Source organism: Thunnus albacares, chromosome 4, assembly GCF_914725855.1.
Source record: "Thunnus albacares chromosome 4, fThuAlb1.1, whole genome shotgun sequence".
Classification (NCBI taxonomy): domain Eukaryota; kingdom Metazoa; phylum Chordata; class Actinopteri; order Scombriformes; family Scombridae; genus Thunnus; species Thunnus albacares.
In genome coordinates, this window is record NC_058109.1 from 9,702,195 (window position 1) to 9,726,146 (window position 23,952).

The 23,952-nt window shown below is 38.3% G+C and overlaps 1 protein-coding gene across 2 annotated transcripts in view; it reads left to right on the plus strand.

The window, feature by feature from the left end:
* Nucleotides 1–23,952, plus strand: part of igsf21a (immunoglobin superfamily, member 21a) — a 187,871-nt gene that overhangs the window by 151,764 nt on the left and 12,155 nt on the right. Inside the window, exons 5-7 of one of the 2 annotated variants that reach the window (XM_044347688.1) lie at nucleotides 497–612; nucleotides 12,192–12,672; nucleotides 21,204–21,304. In XM_044347688.1, coding sequence (XP_044203623.1) covers nucleotides 497–612; nucleotides 12,192–12,672; nucleotides 21,204–21,304 — 698 coding nt within the window. The remainder of the gene's footprint in view (nucleotides 1–496; nucleotides 613–12,191; nucleotides 12,673–21,203; nucleotides 21,305–23,952) is intronic. The other variant, XM_044347689.1, reaches the window with a different exon arrangement.

Consider the following 23,952-nt stretch of genomic DNA (forward strand, 5'->3'; position numbering starts at 1 on the left):
AGATCCCTAGAGAGATTCAGACAGAGGGTTAGTGATATGATATGTATGAGATTTTCTACCTTATCAGCCTCATCCGACTCACATGAGCCCAGGGGGGTTTTGAACATATTGTCCCAACCATTCAGTTACCATTTTAAGAGGAGATTCTCTCAGCAGGCCCTTGCTTTCTTTTGAAAACAGATAGATACAAAAAAAAAATAAAAGGTCTGTAAATTTGTTTTAGTCGGTTTATTTTAAACATCTGGGCACAGTGGTATTGTTCTTTCGCTGCTCTCACTTTCTTGCCTTTACTGTGCTGTCAGTATTGCCAGAGATGTATCCACCTACATGTCTAACCCAAATATGATCCTTTCCTCACAAAATAACTCTTAGATTGCACTGAGCGAGTGAAAGCGGATTTTTTTTCTAACAGTTTAAGAATATCTCAGGTTGCATTTTGTGTCTATCAAACGTGTTGGGATATTGTTTCACAAAGCTTTCTCCTTGTCTTCCACAGCACCTCCAAACAACATATCAGTGGTGGCAGAGAACACTCCAGCCCCATTCAGCCGATACCAAGCCCAGAATTTCACTCTTGTCTGCACGGCAAAGGGAGGGAAACCAGCCCCATCGGTGAGTTGCTGTTGAAGATACACCATGCTGCTTGTCCACTGGGGACCTGCCTTTAAAGCACACAGATCCCTGTTGTTTACAGAGGAAAAGAAACTGCGTTGCATGTTCCCGACAGTTTCTTTTTTTAGATATCAGCACACAGACCACTAGGAGTTATAAATGTTTTTTAACATTCCTGTAAAAAAGGCTCTTCAAATAGGATTTCAAAAGTTATATGACAACAGCACAATCCTTGATCTCAGTGCTTCCCGCAGACAACCACTTAGCATTACTTGCCGGTGGATCCAGAGAATTTACATCAAGCTCCACACAGACTGCGCGAGGCATGAATACATAGACAGTGTATTCCTGCAGTCATTTAACGTTGCTGCCACAGAGTACCGCTGTTACCTTCATTACAGATTGACCTGTGATTGATTACTAGCACTAATTCAGTCATGCAGTGCAGTCATTAAAAAAGTAGATCAGTTTTAGGAAACAGACACATTAATGTTATTAATGGTCACACTCAGGGCAATTAATCTAATTGCTATGACAAGATAGTAATGATTGCTCAGAGAATGATCACTGTATATCCTCATACATGCATGCAGAAACACAACTATGTGTACATGCATGCAATCAAGCACATATAAGCACACACACTCTTACGGAGCGCACAAAAACATATTTTTTCCTTCAACTTTTTGAAGTGACAGACAAGGTCTTCTAAATATCTGAAGCATAGGCTCATGTGTTTGGTGGCATATGAGCTTACTGATGCTGTCTGAGAGCGGTCGCTCGCTGTTTGTTCCCAGTAGGTCATTAATCATCGTCCATGGGTGTATGGTAATGTACTCCAGACCCTGAGCACACCTATCTCCTGCAATTATGAGCCCAGTGAGAGGTGAATACAAGGTGAATATGATTTCCGTCTCTCAGGTACTTCCTGGTTGATGGTGTGATGAGTGAGGTTCTCCCCTGTTGTGATTTCACAGGGAGTCTTAAGCCATTAAAACTCAACACCGCTGGATCCTTTTTCTAATACTTAATAGAGGAAAAGAGATCTGAAAGGTTTCAGCCGGTCAGTAAGTCCAGACTGTCTCTATGTCATTGACCAAGTCACACTGCGGATAATTAGTATTGTCAGTGAGTCAGCAAGCATATCATTCAAGTCGCTGACTTGAGATTAATAACAAAAATGACTATTTCATGACATTCACCATTGTACTTGAAGATAGCAGAAAAATGCTTTGATATAAGATACACTGAAAGGTTTACATATTGGCTTTGAATGCGCAAACAGTTTAAGGTCATTTCAATCCAGTAGAGTATCACTCAAAGCTGTTATTTTAAGTATTGATGCAGTCTATAAGAGCAATCTGTTTCATACACTATACCATTTTATCATTCATAGAATAAATCAAAGCTGCATTAAAAAACCTCTAACATTTATTATTCAAAAAGTCAAGGTAAAGTGCAAATGACAGATAAAAGTTTCGACTTCAGACATACGTAAAGAATTGGTTTGATCAGGTATTGTTAAAGGAAAATTATTTGCAGCATAAGACATAGGAAAGTACGGCAGATTTAGTGGTATGCTGAAGATTGCTTTGGTGAAAAAAATGGGACAATGAAAAAATAGAAATCTAAGAATGTCTGTGTAATGATGCAGGATGTGGCAAAGCTATTCAGTGGAAGAGACATAACAAGACTTACAAATTTAATCATATACATAAGTTTCTCAGCATAAGAGAAGTGACAATTTCTTAAGATACAGCAGAATAACAAAGAGTGTAAAAAAAAAAAGAATGTTGAGTTACTGTATTGGCCCTTTATTCAAGGCTGTTAAGCACGAATGATTGTTGACATGCCGCAGAATCAGTATTTGCAGTAATAGACAAAAAGCGTGGAATTAATTAAAAATAATGATCTATGTTCATTGTCCCTGTATTGGACATATAAGAAACTGAACCTTTATCGTTGTCAATTTTTCAGTTCATCATTGTGATCTAGCAGCCTCCATCATACTAAAAATAACATCTCCTCCATCTTCGGATTGACTCATTTTGTTTCCAAAGTGGCTTCTTGAACCAAGTTCATTCCACCGGAGAAACAGAAACACTATCAGCAGACTTTAAAGGTCCTGCACACCCACACAGGTTTTCTTAGTTATTCTGTTTGAAGCTCGGTGGATCTACAGTATGCTGGAAGTTTGCAAAACTCACCAAACTCCATATATTGTTCTTTAAAAAATCATGAAGCTATATGTTTTTCCACACTAGCAGATGAAACAAAACTAACAGTAGATGTTACTCAAGTGTGATTTGTACACACCAACAAAGCCCTGAGAAGATGTTTAATCAGCCAATATAAGCAAAAACACCTGTGAGCGAGTACCATGAGTGTGAAGGACTTTTACTGTTGCTTATTCTTTCATATCATGGAAACATATTAACTAAAACGATGGCTGTGAGTCATTGTGTGAATCTGAAAACTAACAGAAGCAATTAACCTGTACGTCTTACAACTTGTGCCTGGATGGAAATTAATTATATCCTGAATGCAAACATGCACAGGGTTGGCAATGGAATGATCCAAGACATGAAGTCAAGTCAGCACGATCTAAAGAAGTAAGAAAGATACTGGAAAATTACATTGGCTCCATGGGGGTGTATCATGGTCTGCCGAAGTTTCTTTGTACTGTTGGACTAAATCAAAACCCAGTAAACAAACTCTGACAGGTTTCATGGATAGATTTTAGAACCACAGCCTCACCAGATGCCCCAGTCCTGCGCTCTTTTCTTTGATCTCAATTGAGATGTTATGCTTTGGTCCTTAGTCAGTAGAAGGAAATATTAATTTCTAATTGACATGAAAAAAGTTTACTCGTTTAAGAAGTAGAGATTACTTTCATATTTAACTTGGTGTTATCACAGATTGGTTTTCTAAATTGTTACTGTTATCACAGGATAGTGTTGTAGTGAATTTTATTTAATAGTTAAATGTTTCAAATCTCGGCATACCAAATAGCAGTTGTTAGTATCAAAACTAAAGTAATATTTCAGTGTTAATAAAGAGTTGCAAAAAGCACCATTACAACATAAAAAGGAACACACTGTTGTGGCTTTATTCTCGACTAGTACGTCTCTGCCTACATCTACACAGCAGTACAGTTACATGGTCTCCATTCAATTTTAAGAAGCACAAATATCACATCTAAACTGTGACCATTTGTTCTATTTATGTTGTTGTCCATGGTCATGCTACATAACAAAGCCTCATTATTAGGTTTGTAAGTATTTGCTTGAATGTTGCTGCTTTGGCCCAGTTATGTGACTGCAACTTCAAACGGTTCCCTTTGCTTTTTGATGAAACTCATTTAGTCTTTGTCGGTGCTGCTGCCTGGGGGCTTGTTGTGGAATGAGCTGTTGTCAGCTCTATTTTCAATGTCAAAACTTTGCAAGCCTGGTCTCAATAGTGGCTCATACACTTACAAAGAAATTGGCCACATTTATTTAGCCATCATTTAACAGCTGCTAAATATGACCATTGTGTGGTGTTTCTCACCCTGAATTACATTTGTTTCCAACCATTGTAAAGTATAATTAACCTTTGTTGTTTTTTAGACTGAAATTAGTTAATTTTATTTATGCGGTAAATATTGTCATATCACTGTCCTGTATCAAGCATATACATATATTTAGGACAAAATAGCGTGTGTTTCACATCTCAATTCAATTAAATTCAAAATGCTACTATTCACCCCTCAGGGAGCAATTTGAGGCAAGCAAGTTAGCAAACAAGTACACATAAACACATACACATATACAGTTCATTTACACACATAAAAAACAATATAAAAAATACAAATATAACAATGTTAGAGAGAGTTTAAATACACAAGGAATGGTAATGTCTGGTCTGTAGCTGGCCAACAATATCCAACACACACACAAAGGCATATTATGTCAGAAGCGTGAAAAGTGTCAAAACTGCAAATGCATTTGTCAGTCTATACACAAGGTAAACTGACCATTTATTGTACTGTATCTGTATTCTTCATTAAAATGAGGATTACAAGGAATACTGGATACACACTGAAACACATTTCTTCAGTGTTTTAAGGTTTAGGCCATTTTAAATTTATTTTACCCACATTTTATGTTCCCAGGCATTGAAAAAATTGTTCTATCCTCTTGTGGCAAGCACTGCTTAGAATATGGCTGCTGTTAATAGAAAGTGAAGAGAAAATGGGCAGGAAAGACAAGAGCAGCTGATTAAGCTGCAGATCAGCCAGAATCCCTTCAAGTAATTAAAACAAAACAAACGTGAAGCTACAGAGTGTTTGCACTGCAAACGTTATTTTTATAATCTGATCTCCACATTATTGATTACTTCTTTTTATTTGTAACTGTTGTGTTTTCATTTTCAAAAATAGATACAGATAGATTAACAGATTTCTTTTATAACAAAGGCTAAAAATAATGAGCCAACATCATCGTGTGTGTGTGTGTGTGTGTGTGATAGAGAGAGAGAGAGCCCTAACAACTGCTTTATATTAACTTCATCATCTCTATCTGAACTTTATGGACAGAACTCTACACTTACATGTAAGCAGGAACAACCGAACATGCTGTACAGTCATATTGTGGCACTGTTGTGATGATACCAAAGGCACAAGTGCCATAGGTCTACCTAACCTTGACTTTATCTCTCTGTATAAACAAAAACGAACAAATGCTTTTATACAACATTTAATGCAACATGTTCTTTTATCCTAAACAGAAACATGAGCTTTGTGTTTGTTGTGATAAATTTGCTTTGGTCTTCCTCAAAGAAAAAAATATTCACTGTTGCTATGCAACATCCTTTTGCGTCCTTCTAGCATCCATTGTAATGTCTGACACCTCATTTTAGCTTAGTGTAGACACTTGAAAGTGTTGAAGTTCATCCAACATTGCTGCTGTTGCATTTTGAATTACACTGATATTAAAAGCAGTTTTATGATGTTTACTGTATAATGTTCCTTCCTTTGGCTCATTATGATCATTTTATTGGTTCCTCAAATGTCATATAATTGAATTTAAAAAAAAATATGTGCAAATATGCACAGCCAATAATGTTTAGTGTTTCTCCACTCAAAATGTTTTTCTTCTTGTTCCTACGGTTGGATGTTTGAGCTTCACTGTTGAATGATGTACAGTACTTGTACAGTTGGACACTGGAAGACTGTTTTCACATTCAAATTTTTTCTGTGCTCACTAAAAGTTAGATTTTTAGGGGTGGGCCTATGAGCTGGATTTGTAACATCCTGGTCTAATATTCAACTTATACAAGTGAGATGTGGAACTTTGAAGCCTCCAGTGCACATACACTGAGAATGGACTTAACAGTAAAGTAAGAGACATCTGATGGTGTCCAGCAGGAGTAGATGCCATTTTAAGGATTTGAAAGTGGTAATTATGCTTCTTTTGTGAAAAAACCATATCAGACACACAAGCCTGGTACCACACCTCTGAATCACTGCACACATCTGATCTGTTCAGCAATTCAAATAGGTCTAGTGTGAGTAGAGAGAGTCGACCAATAAGAGCTTTGTTGCCGTAATTAAGCAGTGGGTCGTCATCTCTCTATATAGCTACCAAGCTAGATACCTAGCTACATTCAAGAGTGACCTATTCTTTCATTTGATGTGAAAAATTTGAACTGCTTTTATAGCAACGACTACTACAGCTTCCATGTTGACTGAAAATGATGTCAGCATGACGGACATCACTTGTGACTGAATAGTTATGCAAAACATGACAAATCTGTTACCACTGACCTATTTTCTTCACTTTAATTGGTACAAATTGTCGTCCCAGGGACCGTGAGATGAATGGGCTGAAGGCAAGCAATATCTTCACTAATTTTCAGCTGGATTTTTAGCTGGACCACAACAGCAGTATAGCTAAGCGTATTGATGCTATGGTTACTTAATGTTTAATATAAGACTATCATATTGTAAGCTGTGGTATGATGGACTACATTCTCCAAACATGCTTCATATGATCCACTCAGCAGATGTCACCAGAATGATAAGGTGTGTTTTGTCGTGGTATCCTTGTCTCATACACATGATGGTCATAGTGGTATATCAGTTTATTTTGTGTCCTACGGTACACATGATAAAGTTGTGTGCGGTTTACTGCCATTATGTCATTATATGATTTCTGTGTCTTGAAGTTCACAAGTTCTTTTATTCTCAGTTACTTCCCATTACTTTTTGAGACACCCAACATGTTAAATTCCCCCAGTGCGGCTTTGAAAGAGCTGAATATAATGGACTGCATGTGTTAAAATTGTCTGGCATTATGTTTCAAGATCTGTCGGCATCTGATGTCACTGAAGCAAGCTGGTGACATATCAATAATAGCTTCCCAGTGCCACTCATTAGAACATCCTCAGAGCACAAGCAAGCACTGATTGAAAAGAGGAAAGATAATGACAGTTAATAATAAGAAGGAAAGCTGATTAAGTCATGGCCAGGATCCCTCTCTCTGCCTCTCTCCTCTTTCTCTCCCCTTTTCTCTTGCTACTGCTCTCTCTTTGAATCATTCTGTCGCCATGAAAATTACAGCCTTGTCCTTTTGACATTGCCATGATTAATTGCAGTAAAATAAAGGTGTATATGGACCAATGCATGATTGTTACATTTTCAAAAAGGTTTCGGATTTGAGATGTCGGTGAGGTGGGGGCGGCTTGGCAGTGTGCAGAGTGCAGGTGCTTTCATCACTGTCTATTCACAGGAAAAATGCATCTCATGCCATCCCAGCTTAATTTCACCACTGCCATGGCATTGTGTATGGGCTACTGCTTAGAATTACATCTCTTTTTTCTGAGCTCATTCATTTCAGAATGAAGTAAGTGGTTTGTGTCTGGTTTCATTGTCTGCACATATTGGACTATGAAGTATTTGGGGATTTATAACAGAGGCGTGATTGATAATCACTTTATTCCGTGCTGTAACACTGTTTGTAAGAGAACAATACAACAGCAATGCCAAAACACTCAAAAATCCCCTTTTACATGAGAGTGGGCAGTACTTTCCAAGTCCTACAGCAGCTAAATGTATTACCTAACAAGCCAATCTGTTGATTAAAGACAATATAGCCATTTAATACCCTCTTTGTGCTTGTTAAACTACAGAGGACCTGTTTGGAAATTCCAAGATTAAAAATTTTGCATTTTTAGTCATCATAAATTAAAGAGAATAGCCTGGTATCTGTCACATTAACAGATTGTTGTGTTACAATGGGCTGTACAATGGAAATATTATTTCATTATATGGCATTGAAATAGATTTTCTTTTATCAATACACAATGAATACAGGGAAACCACTTGAAAGGCGACTCATCTAAAGCAGCATATAAAAAAAAAGTGCCCATGTCACTTTGTAAAATGCAACCATTTATTGGAGACATGTATCACAATGAGAGACATCCTCAGTGTTATTTTGGCAGCTTTATAATCACTTGTGGAAAATTAATCAGTGTTTGCTCTCCCATATGAACAGAATGAAAGAAGCGATGCGTTTTCTGTTATCTCTGCCTGTCAAACAAGGATATGTGGGAAATTAGATTTTAGCAAATTAGCAGGTAGCCTAAAGGGTTGCAGACCAAGGGATGACAGATGTCTCCTTAAATGTGTTTAGATTTATATTAGTATTTACAAAGAACATTTTGTTGGGGCATGTGACATGTTGTCTGGTCTTTGTTCTTTGTCACATCTCTCCTCCCTTCTATTTGTTTGGCTTCTCTGTGCTGTCCAATACATTCAGATATGCCATACAAATCATGTTTACACTTTTGCAAGATGTCAAATCTTGGCCTTAGAGAACTGCGTGCCATTCAGATAGATGGATTCTTTAAATCCCAAGTCACAAGTTGTTGGTATTTATCGAATGCTGTCTTACAAGTTGGCGTTTTTTAACCTGATATATTCCACGGTAATGTTAAAAAATGCTCTCACATTTAACCCATCCATAATGCCAACACATTCTGCTGATTTGCATTCAAAATAATATGATTCAATGTATATCTCATGTATCACAGTCACAAATACTGTAAAAAAAAAAACAAAAAAAAAACGCAATATATCAAAGGAATAAGTCCTGAAAATTATGATGACATATGCTTAACATTGAAAAAATGGAAATCAAAGTGGCAAAGAGGAAGAATTGTCACAAATCATCATCAACGCTGACTAGAAGACGCTTGACAGGATATTCACTAAGCAACATTACAAACTGCAATCTAAAATGACTGAGTTCACTCAACTTCTATAACAGTCTAATTTCGAAATGTGTCTATTTTTATCTGTGTCTGCAGTATTTTCATATCCATATGTGATCTGCCTCCTAGTAATGAAAGGGGAAATGGAAAAAGGAACAGAACTGCAGGATAATAGCACAAAAACACTTCTCTCTCTCCCCGCAGCTACATATCTGTCATCCCATTCATTCATGTCTTTGATGAAACATTCATTGATTCCTTTTCTTATACCTCAAGCAGACAGGTGGCAAAGAAAGATATTTAGTCATGGTGAGATCACCATGAATAGGTAAACTGATGCTTGATATTTTTCTGGAGGCAACACCTCAATAAAAGAATTTATTTCTGACCCATTCAAATCACAAACAAGAAGCAGCGCCATGCATTGTGTTAAGTCATGTAGATGTTTCAATCAATAATTCTTTTATCCCACAGTGTAAATTAACTTGTCTGTTAATGTTTACACAAACTAATCATAATTAATTATATATTATACAATCCATAGCCAACACAGGTGTTATTGTGTGCCCACACCATTTTGTCCAACAAAAGCTGCAGAACAGGTGCATGAATGCTTCTAATCCATGCTGCTCTCCCTCCACCTGCTGCGATAATTAATGAGGTGTTTTAATAAACAGTGAAAAAACTCCTTCTCTTTGCAAGTTGTAACTGTAGGAGTTAGCAGCAGACGCAATGGGGTCATCATGGATCTGAGGTTGATGTTTCTATTTCCCATTGTGCTATTGGATTTTAAGCTTTGGCTCTGCAGAGCACGTGAGGTAAAAGCAAATAAACGGGTGATAAGTATCGAATGCTCTCACGTGGTATATTCAACAGAGGGAAATGTGTTAATCAGCATAACTTCATTTGTAAATTAGCCTTTCATGCCATGCTGGGCTATAATCAATACACTTGTACTACAGAAGGTTCATAAGTAGATACTGAGGATGTAGACATAAATACTTTGTCTGGAAAGTTGTAGTTATGAAATGGACTTAATTCATGAGCTCTTCAGCATTATCACAATCACCTGACACAACCTGCCCCTCACCTGCCCTGAAGCTAATTTGAAATGAAGTGAAGTATAATAATTTTGCACCTTTGCACCTACATGTACCCTTTGGAGAAGCTTTTTATTTTCTTTCTTTTTTCTATAACAATATCTTCCATGTGTATGTGTGTGGGGGTGTGTGTGTGTGTGTGTGTTTGAGTGTGCATTAATTAGAAACTATGATTGTACTTGTAGGCATAGTCATTATTCATCTTTTTAACAACAGATTGCACTAATGTGAGAGTTCAGAATTTCTCCAACAAGGACCATTTATTATCACACTTGATAGACCAGATGTAAAAAAGAAAACATCCACTTCAAGTTCTAAAATCTGTTTTCCTCTAATGAAATATCTAATTAAATCTAATGAAAATCTATTCAAATAAATAAGAACTGCTGTTCATCAGTCTCTACAGTCACACCTGAAACTGAACTAACCCAAACTTTAAGAAAACTTGAAACTTGTCTTAACGTTGAAGCATGTATGAACCTTACATCTGCATTAAAATTGTGTTGCAGGTAGATGGGGCCACAGAGCAGTCCAGTGCTGGTTAGAGTAGCAGGTTGGTTAGAAGGACAGTTATCCATGGTACTGAATAACCAGTACTGCTGAACGCCTTTGAGCAAGGGCACGTAGCCCCATGTGGATGTGTACCAGCTGTGATGGCAGGCATTAGAGAGTTTTTAGAGTTGGCTATAAATACCACCCAACAACACAATGCAGAATGTAATATAATGAAGTTGCATCTGTCCTGGCAAACATAACCTCAGCAACAAGGGGGGGCGAATAGACAGCCCCCATCCATCACTGTTTAAAAATAAAGTTGCTAAAATAAAGGTTAAATTGAATGAAACTCATAAGGTTTATAAATCCTCAGCCAGGCTCATTTCATGTTCATTGAAAAATAAATATCTCCAGGTGACGTCCTAAATTATATTATTGTTACACTCGTGTTGAATTGAATTATACTCTCCAGTACCGATGACCTGTTGGAAAAAAACACTTGCCACATTAAAGTCGAATCATTTTTCATATATAGGTCTGTACATTATAATATTATACATTATTGTGGTTCAGGGATTATAGATTACTTCCCTTTTATGAATGTAAAAATATGATCTTCATCGTTATTCCTCTGAGGCTTGGCCTTATCCTGTTTGCACTCATTATTGCTGTTTACTCACTCGCAGCATTGGCGCTTGAGGTGGCACCATATCAAAGCATGCTTCAACCATCTCCTCACAAAAACCTCAAACAATATAGTGAAATGCAATGTTTACGATAATGACTCTTTGATCTTTGGCAAATTGAATTAGAATGACCAACGGCCCCCAGAAGAGCTGCAGATTCAATTTTCCTTTCTTCTGCAACAAAAAAAGCAGAAATATGTGTTTGCAGAAATAGCAGCACCACAGTGGCCATACAACCTTATTCCAATGCAAATATCTGCAGGTTATGTACTGAAATAGGCATTAATTCCCGGCCAGGAGATTAGGCAGCCAGAGATGTTAATGAAATGGTGAGGAAACTTCTTATTGAACTGTCACAGCAGATGAGCCAATTTTAAAATCAATTCCTAAAGCTGCACTTACTAATATTTTTATATTAGCAACAGAAAAAAAAACTGTGTGTGATGTGAAAGGTGATGCCGGTTATGACTAACTCAAAGATAAATATCACCCAATTCTGCAGTTCCCCTCAGCTCAGCAGAGCATTTTACCCTCTTTCAGCTGATTGTTTTGGTTTGACGGCCCGCAACTTCACTCTTTATTTGTTCACTCTCACAGATCTCCTCAACCCTGCAGCAGGCAGCTGCAAACTTTTGTTAAAACTACTCACTGTGTGCACTAAACAGCAGACAGACAAAGCAGCATTTAGCAGCTAAAGTGCCAGATATTTTCCTGAGGAAATGGTGGAGAACAAAATAGAGCTAAAAGGAGAGTGAATGTTGAATTTAGATTTGCCAGGTAGCCAGAAACACGACTCCAAATACATGCTAATGTTGCTCTGTGTCTACTGGCAATTGTTTCTTTTATCACTGTCAGTGTACTGTTTACAGCTTCTTGTGTGTTCTCCTAAATGGCCAAAAAGGTAATTGTAGGTTTTTCTCTGCTGCAGTGCAGTAAAAAATATAAGTGCCCTAACATATGTCTTTACAACTCTTGTTCCCACTTTTCTTTCTCCTCTCCTTCTATTTCTCACTCCATTTCAATATTCCTTGTCCTGTCCAAGGTGTACTTCAAGCGTGATGGTGAGCTGATAGAGGTGATTTCCTACACTCAACCCTCCACCAACGAGCAGGGAGGCGGCTCAGCGGGCGTAAGAGGGGCAAGGCCACTCATCAGCAGGGACCTCGATGACACTAAGCTGCAGAGGTCCCTCTCCCTCCTGGACCCCGAGGGCCGGTCAGCCCGTCTGTACACAGAAAGCCCCCAGCGTGTCCACACTCAGGGCCAGCAGGCCTCTGAGCCCAGCCCTGCGACAGAGGTCATCCCAGAGACAGTGGTGAGCCGTGAGTTCCCCCGCTGGGTGCACAGCACAGACCCTCTCTACTACTTCAGCCACACTCACATCCCCCAGAGTGATGGCTCTGTGGTGGTGCAGGCCCGACTCACCTGGACCCTAAATCCCCAGCTGGATAATGATGCTCTATTCAGCTGCGAGGTCAAGCATCCAGCATTGTCCATGCCTATGCAGACAGAGGTCACTCTGGGTGAGTAAGATGCAGACTTACTTGTTGTTTTTGTGTGCTATTCTCATTCCTCCAAACTATTTTCTCATCTGTCCTTTATTCCCCCCCTGACTCCACCTAGACATATACACACCCTTTTCTCATTTCTTCTCCCTTTTAATCTCCTGATGTCTCCTTGTATCCCCTTGCTGCACTTGGAAACCGACTGGGCCCCCTTATGTCTCTCTTGCAAATGTACTCAGAACAACACTGATTTTCATTTGATGCCACTTAATTGTGTTACAGCTGAGCAGATTGCAAGTTTAGCGGCAAATGCAAAACTCCAAGTGACTGACAGGGCAATTCATCGAGCTGTCTGTTGTTAGATTGAGTTAACTCAGTGCCGTTATTGAAAAAGTCAACCTGAATTAGAGAAGTTAGATGAGAATTTAGACACACTGACCAATGTTATATAATTGGAAAGACGATCTCAGAGATGCTGCCCTTCTTCGAACTTCAATGAGCATCTCCCTTAAGCTCTGCAGTCTCACGCCTCAGTGTTTTAAACAGAAAGAAGATAGCTTCTAGATTTCATCACTTTATTTCAAGGGGAGAAACACTATGGCGGAGGGATTATTTGTTTTTTCATCTGCAAACTATCAAAGCAGAAGAAGTAGTGATGCAGGTACTGAATTAAGAAAAAAAAAAAAGAGTCATACTTTAAGTGAAAACTTAAGCATTAAGTTTTAATGTGTGATCCAGGAGAGACACACACACATTTTCTGATTTTTTTTTTTTTTTTTTAATCTAAAAACAAAGATGGCTTCCAGCACATCCAATTAACACTTCAAAGGCAATATGTTGGCATGGTCCTCCTGGAGACAAGCCACGCAATCCTGACATGATAAACAGAGACATTATCTTCCATGAGATGCTAGCAATGGTTGAAGGCAGAAAGAGACTCTGAATTAGGAGACTGCGGCTGGTGTTTGCTCTCTGCATTGTATCGCGCTGTCAGTATTTTATCTCACATCACCACCTTTCATCTAATTAAAAGTATCCCTCTTACCATGCTGGTGAGCAGCTGTGGTCACTTTGAGTTGATATATAGAAATTGCCATTATTATTTTGAAGTGGAAAGTCTTGAGTAGGTTTAAGAAATTACTAGTAGGGATTAAAAATCTCCTGCAAACCAAGCTCAGTGCAGGTTTCTCCCTGATCAACTCTGGTCCATTGCTATTATGGGGGGTCTATGTTGACATGTAATACATTATCTAAAACACATTTTAGTGATAAAATTCAATAATACACAGCAAAGCTCTTGTATTTTGTTTGCCCTAAGTAGTGGCTTGAATTTTGGACATCAGAATTTCTCGGTGGAGATGATGACAAATAATCTTGTTGCAGCAGTTGAAATCATCCATGAGTCCAGTTTTCTTTTGATGACTCCCAGATTGGCGTTTGAGGGAAAAAAAAAAAACTTTTCTATTTTGTATAACTTTCAGTTCTTCACTTTTTGTGTGCCAAGAAGTTTTCCTGCCAGAATCCATATTCATATCTGGGTAAATAGGGTGAATCTACAGGGTCTCAATTAGTGGGGAAGGGACACTCCTTTCTGTTGTAGCTTCTGAATCAATCTGTTTTCAGTTCAGACTAACAAGAGGAGTGTGCTTTCTTGGTACAAATCTGGCATTAAAAAAACAAAAAAGCTTGCATTATTCAAGATTTCTTTTACTGTCAACAAATCTTATAAAAAAGACCAAATCTAACTTCAACTACATGTCTGCTCAACAAGTCAGAATTAAACAACAAAATACGTCGGTGGTCCAAGCACTGCTCAAGTCATTCATGCACTCCAGAGTGACACAAGCATTCTCTGATCTGATGCCGTTCTCTGAAGAAATCGGAAGGACAACATCATTTATCTGAGCCTTTCAAAACCATTGTAAATCAGTGTTAAAAAATGAATATGTTTTGTGATGTGACAACACTATTGTTAAGGTCTTGTTAAGTTTAGGTACAAAAACCACTTGGTTAGGGTCAGAGAAAGATCATGGTTTGGGTTAAAATTACTACTTCCTTATGGTTTGATTGCGGTCATGGTTTCAAAAAAACAATGTTATTTTATATTTATTTTTATATTTATATAACACAGCAATCTACTGTGTTAAAGCCTGTTGATTAATCCATCCACCCTGACTTCTTCCCCACATGGACTTTGCTGCTAACGTCACCTCATTTTGTCCTTTGCTCCAGTCGTAATTACTAAGGCCACTAGAGGTCATATGTCATTTTGGGTCACTTACATAAACTACTGATCCTGATATTTTTTCTTGGCAGGACAGTCTCGACTGTGGCACTCAGCCACAAACCCATTCATTACAAGACATAAATCTTGAAAAAGAAAAAGGTCACAAATATCTGATTTCATTTTTTTTTAGAAAAAGAAAAGTAATTTTTCAACTTTTTAACATTACTCAAACAGCACATACATACATATGTTGTAACACAACACTTTTATTAATATAAAACAGAACCTCATCTGGGCACCACCTCCCTTTTGGTTAGGATTTGTTAGTGTCAGGAGGAAGCACTAACCCTTATTCAATTTAATCAATGACTCAGTCTCATAACCCTAAGTTCTTGTCCCAAACAGTGACCTCTGTTTACTGCGCTCAAAGAAATCACCCAACAACTTCTAAAGATAAGAGAAGACATTTATTCATAACTAAACCTTTTTTGGATACATGATAAAGCTTAAGATAATAAATAAAATGAATAATAAGGCCTATAAATGATAATAAAACAAAATAATAAAGAAAATTGTTCAGAAGTAGAACACCGGAGAAGAGGAGTAAAGTGGTGTTCAGGGTGCGCTGGGAAGAGTCTTTCGGTTTAACCCCTAGTTGCAGCGCTGCTCTCAGCAAGCGGCAGAAATCCAGTTTCAAAGGTCACTTTCTTTTTCAGAACGAAATTTCCGTCTGAGTCAGGGATCTCAGGCTTTAGGCTTTTGTTGGCTTCTTGTAATCTTGGTTTTAATACCAAATAAGGTTTAATCTGACTACACTCAAATCTTCAGTGGTGTAAACTTCAAAACTTTAACTGTACTGTACATGGAAACACAAGATTTAACATTACAAATAAAACAAAAACAAACTGAACTTGTTTCAATAAAAGATTAAAATATGCATATATTTGGTCGAAAAACAAAGAAAAGAGATGTCTTAAAAATAATTGTTTGGCTCATGAGTTCTCTGTCCCTCTGAGGCTAATTTTATCATTTTGAAAAAGGATAAGCAGAGTCCTGAATGATGAATATTCTGTTCCTTTGTTCTGGACTTTTATGGTGTGGTTGACTTTGACTTGAGATGGCAAGTAACAGTCTTATACTGGAGAATAAACTATTAAATATCTAATAACATCTCAAACATTAACCTTCAATTCTTACGTCAACATATCAAATATTAACCTTCATATGAATATTTCTAATGATGTCTAGACATCCAACCTCAATTGATTCAACTTTCTCAAATCATCTGCATTGAAATAAAAGTTTAATACTATAGCAAATGAAATAAAGTTAAGCAACACTTATGTGATTAGATTACTCTCAGAAACATATTCAAATATAAATACAACATAACTCTTACTTCAATGTATAAAAACATTCAATATGACTATTATTTAATAACAAAGGAAAATTTCAACCTGAAGTCCTTCAAACATTATGTCTTTACATTTGTATTACATCAGAAAACCTACTCTTTCAATACAACATAGGTGATTTTAAAGTACCATATAAACATGAAGACAAGACAATAATAAAATCAAAATTTAATATCTCCTCAGTAGATTACCGCACAACTATCAAAGTTATGCAATTCTTTGTGTATTTACATGGCAAATAACATTACATAACTTGCATTATGATTAGACATTTAATTTACATGAACTTCAGGTTTGGCTCAGATTTGCAGGGAGACTCCATGTACATGTTTTCCAAGAATGTGAGTTTATGGCTTTGGTCTGGGAAAGATAGGAGGTCCAGAAGAGGGGAGTTTTCTCTCCATGTTTACTGAGTCGTTGATCCTTTCTCTCGGTTCAAATGACACCAAAGGTCATTTATGCTTTTGGTTCAAGCCACAGTGTTTAACTTAACTTAAGTTGCCACAGTGTTTAACTTTTGGGTTGTATCCCGCTAACAGACACCCACTTGGCAAAGAGGTCAGTTCGGGGTCCAGGGGTGAGGTACTCTCCATGTGTCTGTGGTATTCATTCACCTACTCAGTCTGAGATTAAAGAAGGAATGTTTTAGCCAAGAATTAAAGAAAAGGCCATAGTGTCTGACACATAATACACATTTAGTGCACTGGTGAGTATTAATGGCAGCAGGATAGTGTATGTGAGATTGTAAACTGCAGTGACTGTGGTTATAGTAATAAAGGACCGTGTCATCCAGTGCAACGGTGTGTTTTTTAAATAGTTTTTGGGCAACAATAAAGGTCTACAGCACAGTAAGTTCTATCAGGCTTTGGCTACACAGGTAGCACTTGTTGGTAGGATCAATTCATTGTTGGATTTGATCCTTGGTCTCTTGGAATTTGCTGATATTGCCAGCCTTATTTTTTAAATCACTCAATCATGTCCGTGGAAAGGGCCCAGTGTCCAAAAAAAGCCCCTTGGCCGTCATTTAAAAACATATTGTCACAATTGGTATTGTCACTTTTTTCAAATGGGAATACCTCATTCCAGAAAAAATGTCTTTTAAAATGTACTAACTGTCACCATCATATCCCAAGTGGATACAAAAATAGTACATCACATGCAAGACTGAGACAGCATAAGTTAAAGGTATAATGGCATGAGCTTTCTTCTCGAGACAAAGTATTGCAGTAAGGATTTTAGCAGCTATTTGCCTCTTTCACATGTTGATGATAAAGCAGATGACATACCCTGGGGGGAATGGGCCCTGTGAAACTCTTGCTAAATGTCAAAGGCACTAATATTTTGACAAGCCTTTCTCTCTGTTTTGTTTGAAGTCATTAATTTACCACTACCTTTGTTCTTTTAAAGAGATGGAAGGAGCATCACTAGACATTCTTTTTCCCACCACCTAAAGAAAAGAGAACAGAAAATGTGCGTTTGTTGATTCTAATTAGAGCACACTTGAAATTCAAAGCATTCATAGACCTGCTTGGGGCTTGATCCTTCTTGGAATGGAATGAAAAAAATGATATGGTTGTGATTCAGGTCGGAGGTTATGTACAAAAGAAAGAATTCTCCATTTGAATCAGCTCGTTATAGACAAAATGGCACACACATTTTTTAGAGTATTTGAGGACTGTTTAACTCTAATTGAATGTGACTGTGTAAAACATCTCAGGATTCCCATCACTTACATACCCTATTCATTTATATTATGCAGCTAAAACTGGATAATTGCACTCAAGAACTGTCTTACTGCATATACACAGACTTTCTTGGTTCTCTCAGGTGTGTTTGGTCAGGAAATGAAAAGGAGGTCTTTGCAGTACCCATAAGTGATAAATCTTTCAGAGATTTAATATTGCCACATGAGACAGAGCGACAGTCTGACAATCGACCAATGTTGTATTACACTTCATGAATATTCATGATTGGCTCCGTGCTCGCCATACAAATTGATTTGAAGCTGGCGCCGGGCCTTGGGAGTCTAAAAAAGTGCTACACCTCCATGAGATCATGAGGCCGGTCTATTCTGCACTCCTGGATTGTATTCATGAACATAGTGCCTCTTAAATATTTAAAAGAAGCTCTTTGCTTTGGATTTACGTGAGCTTGGGTTTTTATTATTCAGCATCATTAGACAAGTGGTGGAATTCTCATTTCATACCCTGTACAGCAGTGAAAGGAGATCCAGGCTTCCTCACATCTCCCAGTCATTGCTTTGCCAGACCGTGGTAATCAAAGAGCAGATGCTCAGTTTCAGAAAGGCCTCTGTGATCTGTGTGTGTGCATGCGCATATCTGTGTGAATTTTGGAGGATTGTGTGTGCATGCATGTGTATGGTTATTTGTATGTAAATGCCGGTGTGTGTTCAGTGTGGGCATGTGTCTTTGTCTGTTTGCTAGTGGAAATATAGATTTGTCATGTGTACCTGGTATGTTGCTTGTATCCATATTCACCTGCAGCTCAGGTCTACATTCATCAATCTGTCTGAAAGGAAGGATGTGTGATGATATCGTTCAAAGGAAGAGCTGTCGAAGTTCTTATTTTGTAGACGTTTATTAGACGATGGCCATCGGGTCCATTCCATATACAAAGATGGTCTGGGCAATGTACCACTGTCAATGCACAGCTTATATAGGGTTACACATCTGTATCTTATCATATGAATAACATGTTTTCCAGGGGCACTACCTCCGTTGGGAGCCATCCATCAAGTGATTGACAGCTATCTCACAACATAGTATGTGTCATCACATGCCCACATCTGGAACCGTTCCAAACTTAACCATGGATCCATTGTTTGTATCTAAAAGACCCCCCAGAAGGGCTATGCCATATTACCCAAGGTGTCATACAGACTAGGGAATGTTTCTGTCACACGTCCAACATCCAAAATCAGTAAAATACATAGGGTCAGATAAAAATCATACTAACACTGTCTTATCTGTTGGCTTTGGGTCATCTACTCTAGCGCGTTGGTTGAATCCATGAAAGACATTACATAGCAGCTGATTCACCACGATAGAGCCATCCAGAAGTCAGTCAGGCCTTTTAAATTTGGTTGCATGCCTCTGCAGCTTTTCTTTTTCAATAAAACCAGTCACCCAGCTAATGCGACAGGTTCCCTTCAACTGCTTAAGTCTGCTGTGCAGCTGGGCAGACCTGTTGATGTCTTAGCTTGCTATTAAAGCACACCTGATGCAGGGTGCACAGTTGTTTCTCTGGAGGGCATGTTTATTCTTGACCCCTTCAGAAGTGATAACAGTTTCTTCTTGCAAACTGGGTCTTAGGTGACACTCTCGTGGGACTGTGGCTCATTTCCACTATGAGGCCCTCACCCTCAGAGAGAGGCTGTGCTACGTCCATCACACTGCATGCTGCCCTAATCAAAGGTGATGACGTAGGACACCAACTGTCACTGTTGGAGCAAATCCCAGAAATCAGCCATCATCTTCCCCGGCCATATGCCTTGCAAGCTCTATGTGACGCCATGACACCAGTATTTAAAAATACTCTTCCGTCAGTGTGTGGGCAGCGGAAAGATAGTGCTTCACACTGCCATGCCAAAACTAGCCTGTGAAATGCCATCCATCTTCAGCATGAAAAAGAACACTTAGCCATGTCAAACTGTTCACATTATGTCTTTGGTTAGGTTGCCAATATAAATATGTGGATGTTTTCCTTTAATCTTAAAAATGTCACGGATTCCAAGATTTATTGTTAGACTGAGTTAGTTCATGCATAATAACAAGATATGTTGCTTGTGCTGAAATTTATCCAAAATATGTTTGTCAGCTCCTTCTCCCCATTGTATTACTTTAATTCTCGTTTACCATTTTATGCAACTGAAATTCTTTTGCTTGTTTTATAAAAGGATCCCTAGACATGATATAGAGTATGTGGGCAATGCCACACGCTCAAACCTATTTACAGATATGACAGTGTAACTTTTTATCCATTAGTCTGATGCAGGCTTGTAGTCAATGGATGCCTAAGAAAAGGCAATGCTTCATTAGCCACAGTGGACAGTTTGTTGCCAGATTAATAGCTAAAAACTGAGGTCATTTGTCTGTTTATTTATTTATCTTTTAGTTTAACTCATCAATGAAAACAACCATGCATTGTGATTTATTGAGAGTTCAAATCAAATTAATTGAAGAACTCCTGGGGTGGACTTTTACAGGCGTTATTGATAGGATGCCCTTAGCTTGAGTCTCACTGCATGAACTGCTCAGTCCATTTGTCTAACATATGGAGCTGCACAATGCGTGAAGCAGTTATCTTTAGGGGAATTGTTAATCATGTCAAATCATGCAGAACTTGCTTATATGGACCTAATACAGTATACTGTGCAGTTTGGCCATAATGAAAGGACTTACCTTTTTACATAATTATGCAAATCACTCATTTTATCTCAGTATTACATACACAGGACAATCACCGGCCCCTCGCAATCTCAGAATATTAGAATTTCCCTTCTCCCTTTCCTGCTTGCGCCCCTATTGTTTTAGAGGGTCCAAATGAAAGCCATCTGGGGGCTGCTGTCCACACCAAGACAAGGGAATTAGCTCTCTGAGTGTCCCTTATCTCACTGCCTCCACACTCCACCCGGTGCACTCCCATTCTCCTCTAGTAATGAGTATCTACCCAATTTAGTTGCTTTTCTCTCCAAGGGGGAATAAATCCAGCACAGTCCTTTGGATGAAAGAACCCGCAGGTCCCTAGTCTCTCGCCCCATGACCTTAATTGACAGGAAATTGTATTTGTCTCTCTCCCTGTGTAACAAAACAGGTGTCCAGCAGGATTTGCTCTCTATGCTCAGTACGATGACCTTTGTTTCTTTGTCTTTTTTTTTTTCTTTTCAGCTGCTCCTAAGGGTCCTAAACTGTTCATGTCCCCCACCAGGGCAAAGGTAGGGGACACGGTGCGCATCACTGTGCAAGGATTCCAGGTAGGATCGCCTGGGGTAAGTGCATGGGGTTTTAAGAAACTGAGGGGACAAGTAGGAGGGGACCGGTTCATGTTGTATTTGCAGTTAATCCTGTTCAGTTTTCTTACAGAGTGATCACTTTGTTTGGTATAGACATCTTTTCCTCTGTTATTTTATGTATACATGCATGCTAAATATTAATGTTGTCAAAAAATTTACAAACTAATGCAAATTTCATTGGATTCATATTGTAACACAGGAGCCTTGCAGTATTTTTCAGGCTGTTTCCTATTTGTTCTTAGTAAAGCCTCTGGCAATAAAAAAGGAAATGAACAAACTTAAGGAAATTAATTTGTTGGAAGTCTATCTGAGGTCCATGTCTGTCATTCTTAACCAACAGGCTGGCACACTATGCTAGCCAGAATAATTTTTACTGCCTTCAGACATCTTGCTCTCTAATCCAAAAAAAGGGGGCTGAAGGTAACAGCAATAAGATTGTTTTTGTGTCACTGTCATCCCCTGTCATAAAAAAAGACCATGTCCCTACTGTGAACGGGCTGTGGATGGTCCTGATCTCTTTGACAAGACTGACACATTGAAGCCGAGCAGCTGAAGTCAGTCAAGTGAAGAGGATAGTCTAGCTCATCCTGATATAGGACATGCTAATGGCCTACAGCACAAACTGCCTTTGTTACTTCTCTGCCACTGCTTCAGGAATCTAGAAATCATAATTCAGATTTGTTGTTTGATTATATTTCACACTTCTGAGACATTGCTAATGTAAAAACAGTTGTTGCTGTTTTTGGTTTGGTGCACCAAGCTTTTGACTATACAGATTTATATGTGTGTTTATGTCTGCCCAATGACCTCAGGATTATTTTAAAGTTTTTCTTTGAATAGTGTTATGATTGGTTATTGTAAATAGGCTTGACTGTGGCATACAGCCAGTCAGGCCCCTCGGCAGCGTAGGCATCAGTGCATGCAGATTGATCAGAAAGCAAATTTCCCTTATCATTCACTGGACCAAGGCTCTAGGGTTTCACAAGTAGATAAGATTGTGTGTGTCAAGACAGATAATTTTGCCTCTTGCCTTCCTCATAGTACGATAAAAACGATGCCAGTTACCCCTCCGGTTTATTGTTTTAGGAATATATTATGGATGATGATCCTACAGTGTGGGTTTTAGTTTGTACTCCTTTTTCTTGTTGCTTTATGTATGAGATTAAATAGGGCATTGGTGGTTTCAGCTTTTTAATTTGGACTCCATAGGCTCTTGGGGATATGTGACAGGAAGGTTTTACTTAAACCCTTTTAGCGTTTTGTTTTTTTGTTTTTTTTAAATCTTAATGTGACCTTTTCCCAAAAGCCTGTCTCAATCTATTAACTCATTTAACCTCTATCATTCAAGCAGAGCTTGAAGAACCTTTTTATTAACATTTATTTTGAAAGGTTAGACACAGCTTTGTCACAACAATGACAAACCAGTTAGTGGAGGATTTTCACTATGACCATTTCAGAATTGGTCATTTCAAGATGGGATCCCCTCCAGATATGTTTTCAGATGTATATAAAATACTGTACTATGAAAAATAATTTGTGTCAGATATGTTTTTTCTGCAAAAAAAACTGTTCAACTGTCTTGTTAAAATCTTCAATCTAGAAAGTTGGTCTGTGTCTGATCCTACGTTGCCGATCTGTTTAAATACCTACATGTATTGCCACGATTTGGTCAAATAATTAAACAATTTGATCCGTCATTACTGCGATTAGTTAATTCTGATAAATATTATGACTAAGCATTATGACATGTATTTTTTTTAAATATATTAGTACACACAATAACAACCTTTCACATTGTAATCCTTTTATTTGTTACCTTTTGCATGTTTGTGCGCTGCTGCGCATCCTGTGTGTGTAACAAGCAGAGTGCATGGGCGTTGTGTAGGCGCATCTTGATAATGCGCCCTTAAAATAACATAGAAACACTGTGCCATTGACTTTAGACCAGGTTTTTGTTGGTCAATAGCACAATCGCTCTCTGCTTCCTCAAGACAGCAATGCACCAACAATGCACCTGGCCACACCTTACTTTTAGACCAACACGCCCATGGGCGCACTGATGGGCACAAGTGCCTCTGCTATTTTAACAACGTGGGCGCTGGACGGGAAACTGCGTCAGTCTTAAAATAGCAAAGAGACTTGCGCTGTGCTTAGCACCGCTCTGTGCCGGGTGTAAGATAGGGCCCAAAATGTCTCTTGCTTCACTGAAAAGTCAATTCTTAGTGTATGTGCACCTGTGTAAGTTGAATATTGGACCAGGATTGGTTTCCAAAGTAGTTGTCATGTCACAAATAATGCTCGTAAGCCCACCTCTTAAAATTGGATTTTCAGTGAGCACAGAGAAACTTTCCACTTTCAACAGCTTAATGTGAAAACAGCCTTGTAGTGTCAAACACTGCACATACATCATTCTGTACAATGGAGCTCAAACATTCAACTGTAAGAACAAGAGTAAAAAACATTTTTAAGTGGAGGGAGGCTTCAAGGGCATCTTTCATGCCATGCACATTTTGAGCTGTTTATCTGAACTCTGAAGTGTTTGCTTTGTTTGGGCATGTGAGAATGATATCATTTGAACTTGGGCGCCAAGTATTTTTTGAAAGTGCCTGCCCTTTTCCAAATAG